This window comes from Salmo salar, chromosome 16 (genome assembly GCF_965601325.2).
Source record: "Salmo salar chromosome 16, fSalSal1, whole genome shotgun sequence".
NCBI lineage: Eukaryota > Metazoa > Chordata > Actinopteri > Salmoniformes > Salmonidae > Salmo > Salmo salar.
In genome coordinates this window covers 16,967,463-16,975,000 of record NC_138306.1, presented here as the reverse complement: position 1 = coordinate 16,975,000, position 7,538 = coordinate 16,967,463, and the positions used below count along the sequence as shown (strand labels likewise).

The window sequence follows — 7,538 nt, the reverse complement described above, 5'->3', positions numbered from 1 at the left end:
GATTTATCTTTTTTTACCTTTATTTTACTAGGAAATTCAGTTTAGAACAAATTCTTATTTACAATGACAGCCTACCAGGGAATAGTGGGTTAACTGCCTTGTTCAGTGGCAGAACGACAGATTTTTTCCCCCTCTCAGCTCGGGGATTCAATCCAGCAACCTTTTGGTTACTGGCCCAACACTCTAACCACTGGGATACCTGCCACCCCATTTTAAGGTAGCTAGGTGAGACAACCACATATCACAGTCAAATATACAGAATATGAACGTTCCATTCCAGCTAAACAATGGATTTACAGCGTTTTGCAACAAACAAAAAAACATTTTCAAACACATCTAAAATCTATGAATAAAACATCTGAGAACAGTAATATTTTACACACACGAAGGTAGCCAGAAGCAATCATTTCTGATGAGGAAACACAAATGTGAAAGATTTGTGGATATAGTGTTTTGGAAATAAACTCTTCAAATATTGATCATGGCACCCTGTGCCAGCATGGGGGGCGGTGGCACTTGTCCCAGTTAATATTGTATGGGCTTTTAAAATGGCACAGAAAAAGCTTTGGGTACAAGACGAGTGCCGCGCTGTCCTTAATGCCTGACTAGCTCTAGGATGGCTTATGTTCCTGTTATTTCTGTCTGTCCTTTACATCTAATGTTTACCTAAAGTGGAACATATCGTGATTTTACTCAAGTATGTTTTCCTATAGAATCACAGGTTATTCTACCAGAAGACTAAAGCACCTTTATTCATTTTTGTCTCGCCTCTGCCAATCTCCTTCCCTCTCTCCCTCCCTCCTTCCCTCTCTCCCTCCCCCCAGTCCTGGGGATACTCAGCGGTAGCTATGTGAATGTATTAACAGGTGAAACAGTGACAGAACCGTCAGCACTTCTTTGTGCCTTTTGAGTGGAGAGATGGAGCCCTCTTTACAAGACCTTGAGTACAAATAATGTTAACTGGACCCTGAATGAAAGGACACTATTTCCCAAGGTCTCTGTAAAAGTTTACTATGTCCTGACTTACCCAACTAGTTACATCCCTTGACTGGGCCCCGTTGGCTCGGGGTGGACCAGAAACTACATTTAAAAGCCTTTTATCATGCAGCCCTCAATAGGCATTCAGCATTAACTCTGCCCCGTTGCTCTCCCTCGCGTGATGGCTGAGCTGGGCAGGGCTGGTTCTTTTTAGTGTGTGTGTGTGTGTCATCGTCTCAGCCTCTCTGACAGAGGAAACCACCAGCCTTGGGGCCAGAGGGGCCACAGGTGCAGGATAGGGCTGGGCGATCCCTCTGTCACTCGGTCCCTCAGTCAGTGGCCTTCACACTGTGTGTATTCAAACAGGCCTTCAAAGAGTTGTAGGTTGATCGGTCACCGCTGAAACGCTGAGGACATACGTAATGTTATAGAGATGGATCTCTGGGGACTGGGTAGTGAAGTCCTTCATTCACAGAGCAGAAAAAGACCCAGACCCAGGCTTCTTTCATAAGACCAGCCAGGGGGAGAGGAGTGATGGCTGTAGAGGACGAGAGGGCAATAGGGGAAGCCACAGGCCATTCCCTTCCCCAACAAAAGCTTTTTCCTGTCAACCAGCAGAGTTTTTGTTGTTGTTGATGAATAGATTTGTATTACGTTTTCACAATTATTCCTGCACGGTAACGTAACATACAGCTGGACAGTAATTCATACTACAGGAATGTTTATTTTCTTGCCCACCCGCACACTTTTGACCCCAACCCTTCACCCAGTTTCCCATCTACCCTCTCCCCCACCCGTACCCCCACCCATCTCTTCCCTATGGCTGGGAAAAGACCAGACAGGTCATAAACATACTGTACATAATAACAAAAGAGCTTTCTGTCCTCCCTTCATCACGTCAGGAAGCAGAGAGCTCTTTGAATGAAGTTAACTCAACCAGCCCAGTTTTCTTCACAGTAAATAGGCTGTTACTCAGCAGAGTTGTTAAGTGGGCTGTGAGTTTCACTCCATTATACACGAGCAGTTATTGTTGCACCAAGAGCAGTTCAAACCAAGGACGTCATACGTACAGTATATGAATACAGTAATATTTATGATACATATAATGTCTATGTTTCAGAGTTATTGCAACAGAAACGTTGTCCAGTGTAAATGCTGCACGTGCCAAGCCAAATATGTCATATACAGCAAATGATGTCTATGGTTCAACCTCATTGCAATAGAATGTAAACGCGGTGGTCCAGACTGGTAATGTGCCAGACTGCCAGGAGACTGAAGTGAAACCGAGCTGAGGGAAGGTCAGGGTGATGGTAGCATCCTGACGTGCCCAACGCCCCGGATGGCAGAGCCGGGAGTAGCAGCTGCAGCGCGGTGCGTGGGTACGGGTGGGGAGGAGAGCAGCGGCACTGCCCTTCTGCACACCTGCCCGTCTGGTCTACCCTAGTTAAAGGGGGGCAGAAGAAACCTTCTGGGGGGGGGGGGGGGTATGCCATCCCTGTAGCTCCCAGGGGATTGGCCTCGTCAATGAGAGGCTAGCTGGGAGGACGTCACAGTGCTCGCCCCCCTCGCTTCCCTTCCGCTCGCCCTCCCTGACCAGGGACCACTGCTGTACGAGCCCACAGCAGAACTGGCCTGTAATTCGGCCGGGGATTAAAATGCAAGGAAGAGCCTGACTGTTTCTATGTGTGACTGTCTGTGTGGTTACATCAGGCACAGTGCACATGCAGTACTGTAGCAAGGAGTGTACCAGTCTGCCACAGGCGTGGTCAGTGTTCTGAATCCACCCCCTCGTAGTGTTGACTTGTACAACACTTTGAGAAAGCTGTTAGATGAGGTCTAGTTTAAAGCTGTTACATTGGAGGTGTAAGTCAAAGTGATGGGGTTTCTGTGCCGCTGCTTATGGAGTGCACATGCTGCACATGTGGGGCCGATGGAACTTTCCAGAAGAAGAGAGCTTGGAGCTATGCGTTAACAAATGCTGAATATAGTAAGCCTACTCTGATAAGACAGAGATATAGGTCACTGACTTCAGTGTGCATGTTAGTGCCACTCAGGCCTTGCACTGCACCCGGCACACCACCCTCTGGTGCAAACGTCACAATCTGAGTGGCTGTTTGTGTGTGTGTGCGCGTGTGTGTGCGGTGTGTGTGTGTGTGTGTGTGTGTGTGTGTGTGTGTGTGTGTGTGTGTGTGTGTGTGTGTGTGTGTGTGTGTGTGTGTGCATAGCTGAGGTTTGCATGCAGAGCAGCTCTGCTCATAAAGCACCAGGACGTGGTGAGTTGTTAACGCCTGACTACCTGCCATTTTCCATTTGACGGTTTCACCCATACCCTCCTTTATTCACCTCCGTCTGTGAACTATTACGGACGGCTCAGACTGCAGCTCTCAGGGCCCCCGGGTGCTACAGGAGACAGGCAACTTCCAGTATCTGCTTCTGCGTACTGAGAGTGAAGGAAGGGAGGGAGAAGAGGAGTGTGTGAGCCGCGTAGTGTGCTTGTTGTTTGCCTGTGTAGAGGCCTGCATCGGCAGCTCCTGCTGTGTTTTGCATGCCATGGAAGCAGTGAGGAGATTTGCATTACTGGTTGGATTAAGTCAGCGCGATCGTTGGGTTGGGTTGGGTGGAGTGCAGCTGGACCTTGGTGAGACCAGGGCAGGGGAATCATGGGAAAGGGCCTGGCCCGGGGAGGTTCTGCCTGAACGCATCCAAGCACAACATCATCAATGTTAACGGTCCTCAACATGATCCCTGCCTGGGGAGGTGCGTGCACACACACCTACACACACACACACACACAGACACACACACACACACACACACACACACACACACACACACACACACACACACAGACACACACACAGCTAAAGATGCAGGACTAATTGCTCTCTAATTTAAATAGTATGGTTCAAAGCCGACTGTTATAAAAATCCACACTTCCATGACATCAAACGTGGCACAGCGTCAACCATGGAAAATAACAACATTGCGGCCGGCACAGACTTGACCATTTTCCTCATGATTGGTTGTTGTGTCATATTAATTTCATGCTGAGATGATACTAGATTCCCAAAGGTGGAGATTGGATATGCAGGGGAGGGCAGGGTGCTGCTGTAACTTGTAGAAAGATCCTTGTGGGAGTGGAACGTTCTGTGACCTGAGTAGTAGGAGCAATGGGGGCCAGTGGTCCAGTGCAGTCCAGTGGTCCAGTGGTCCAGTGTGGTCTAGGGGTCAATATGATGATGTGTTTCCTCCCGAGGCTGATTTCAGCTCAATTTGGGTCGCGGTTCAAAGTATTTTTTTCAGTAGCCTGGCTGGCATGCTGCAATGGCCCCTCTGCTTTAAAACCTAATGGGGCTGATATACTCATGCAAATAGAGGGCTTCTGTGTGTGTGTGTGTGTGTGTGTGTGTGTGTGTGTGTGTGTGTGTGTGTGTGTGTGTGTGTGTGTGTGTGTGTGTGTGTGTGTGTGTGTGTGTGTGTGTCATTTCAGTGCTAATTACAGAGCAAAGACCTCTATCTCTCTCTGGGGGGGAACCAAAAGCTGTACATCGTTGGGGGAGGGGTGTGAAATCCGTGTGTATGCAATAACAGCTTATCTTCTGCAGCAGAAAGTTACAAAGTAGTTTTCCATAAGCTTGGCTATTTGCCGGATGCATTTCATACTGGAGGGGGTGCAGAAAAGCAGCCTGTCAGCCAGAACCATAGAATCTATTTTGTCTGTGTGCGTGCGTGTGCGTGCGTGTGTGTGTGATCCTATGCATCCCTCATCGTAAAGTTCCCAGCCTCCTACCTCTCTAAAGTGAAACCCCAGGCAGTTGAAGAGGGAGTATTGTGCTGACTGACCCTAGTTCCTGGCCCATAGCTCAGGCTCCCTCTCTCCGCTCAGCACTCGGTGTCCTGCCCAGTGCTATCTTCTCCAAGCAGGCGCCTCAGTGGTGCTTTGGTAACCCACGATAGATGGCCCAGCTCATTGTGTTGAAGGTGTCTTTGTATGTGGAATGTAGCCCCTCCTTCTCAGACACTGTGTTCCACCCTCTGACCCGCCGAGACCCCAGTAACCACCGTTTGTGTTTACTGAGCCCTCTCCAGTGAATGTGATGTTCGCTTGAGAGGCTACTGCTCTCTGTCTCGCTCTCTGTCTCGCTGTTTCTTGCTCTCCCCTGTCTTACCTTTTCTCTCTCTCTCTCCCCCTACTCTCTTGGTCGCCCTTTCCCTCTCTCTCTCTCATTTGTACTGTCTTGTCTCTCTCTTTTGATAGTGAGATATCCCCTGTGTTAGTCTGCCACTGTGAAACAGCCGCGTCCCAGCTGTTTCTCACAGTGTTAAACCTGCCATCTCTTTCACACATAGACAAGGGAGGCGGGTCTGAGAGGAGAGGAGTCTGAGGCCCATGTGGAAAATGTGATCCGATTCCCCCAGCCATTGCCCCCCCCCAAAAGACACCCCCCCTCCCCCCCAGCCCCATAAAGCCCTGCTCTTTTCCACATGATCTGTTCTCCGGGCCTGTCCAGCAGGCTCCAGGCCAGGCGTTACGTCTCTGTCTCTCTCCCAGGCTTCTGCTGTGCTGCCTGGAGCCCGCGCTCCTCTGCTCCTCTCCACTCGCCTCGTTGTCATGACCACCGCAGGCAGGAAACGCTGGGAACTCGGCAAGGGGCTCTCGGAGCAAACTGGGGACAGAAATGTTCCAGGATCAGCCTAAAGCTCAGAGAATTGCTGTCGCGCCATTAAAATGTATCGCTAATAACGTTTTATGAGGAGGTAGTGCGTCTCTAGTTTGTGTATGTGTGTGTGCACGTGCGCGAGTGTGCTTGTACGTGCATGCGGTGTGTGTGTGTGTGTGACAGCGTCTCCAGTTCACTCTCTAGTTCACTCTGAAGTCACAGTGCGTTTCCCTTATTGGGGACTGAGGCAGTCTACCTAGTCATTTTAAAGGCTCATCAGAGACTTCAGCTCAGTGGACTGCACTATAACCTAACTGGTGTAATGTAACAGAGCTCGGTGGGTCCACTGTAAAATGTATCATTTTCTAAATAGTTTGTCAGTTGTTACACTCGTATAACCGAAACAGTGTTTTTCTTCCTGTTCAGTGTTCAATCAGACCCAGTTATTTATCGGTGGCCCTCGTGAGGTGGCCCCTTGGCCCCTGTGTTGCGTAAAGGCCCCGGAGTCTAGGAACCGGGCTTTGTCGTTATCAACTAAATATCCACCCGGAGACGGACGAGGGTTGCTCTGACGCTGTGGATATTTACGTTGATTTTATCTTTCGTGGCGGCACAATTGATTCCACATTGGGCCACCGTAACCAAAACCCACCCTCTTCCCCAGATGATCCTCCCCTCCCCCGCCTTTTATCCCAGAGGCCAGACTTCCCGAGATCAGTCATCCCGATTGGCTCCTGCACGGCTATCAGTCAATTAGCTCTGCCCCCCCTCCCCACACAGTTAGCACTGAAATGAACAGCGTGACTGCCAGTGCCATTTGAAGGACAATCAAAGAAAACAAAGTTCTTGAATCCAACTTTTTTCAAAGCTCCTCTAAACAAGCGAGGAGTTTGTATTAAAGGCACAAAGCTGGTATGAGATCAGTGTAAAATAATATATCAGAGAATGACAGGCTGATTGATTAATTTATCTTGGGCGGAGCGTTGAATTAATGCTGCTGGCGTTGTAGTCTAATTAAATAATGTTTGTTTAGGGGAGGTTTTTAATAGAGCTGCCTAGTTAGCTTATGTTTTGGTAGGGTTATCTGCTGCTCCTAACACTGAAGTGCCTGAGTCGAGCTCCTCTAGCTAGTCTAGCTCTTCTCTCCATTACATTGGTCTGTTCTCCCTGAACACAGATACAGGGGTGGGAAAAGAAAGTGAATGTCACTCATTTGTTTGCTGCTTCCAAATGAGATATTTAACTAAAGCTAGTGTTACATCGACAAAATGTTCGTTTGACATGGGACGGGATTAAATACAAAACGAAATACTTTTAAATGCAATTTCCCAGATGGTCACAGAGATCATGTTCAACTCAAGCAGAAATGAACTTCAATGGCAGTGAACGGGCCTTTGGCTGTGTTGGTTTCAAGCTCATCATGGTCTTTGCCCGGTTAGAGACAAGGTGTGGTCAATTCCATAGCTCATACAGCTGACCCCCCCCCCCCCTTGTCACATTTACCTTACAGAAATACTTTGGCCTGGATCTAACAATGCTGTATCTCTCTGTCCTCAGAGCTCCAGAGATCATCCTGGGCCTGCCGTTCTGTGAGGCCATCGACATGTGGTCCCTGGGCTGTGTCATCGCTGAGCTCTTCCTGGGCTGGCCCCTCTACCCAGGAGCATCCGAATATGACCAGGTAGGTCTGAGGGTCTGCCCCCGTGGGGGGGGGGGGTGACAACCAGGAAGATAATGACTGATGCCTAAATGAGAGAAAGCCTCCAAGACAAGAGCTAGAAGAAGTTGTTTCTGAATGCCTCTATACACAGGAAATGTGAAAGCTCTCAATTCAAAACACCATTTCAGTCTATCAAGGTGTGCATTCTACATAAGTGGCATACGAAAAGTCACTAGTCC

The 7,538-nt window shown here is 48.9% G+C and overlaps 1 protein-coding gene across 7 annotated transcripts in view; it reads left to right on the top strand.

The window, feature by feature from the left end:
• The window catches only part of LOC106573173 (homeodomain-interacting protein kinase 2), a 103,832-nt gene that overhangs the window by 60,603 nt on the left and 35,691 nt on the right, over positions 1-7,538 (top strand). For all 7 annotated transcript variants that reach the window (XM_014147905.3, XM_014147900.3, XM_014147899.3 and 4 more), the window contains exon 3: positions 7,197-7,320. In XM_014147905.3, coding sequence (XP_014003380.1) covers positions 7,197-7,320 — 124 coding nt within the window. The remainder of the gene's footprint in view (positions 1-7,196; positions 7,321-7,538) is intronic.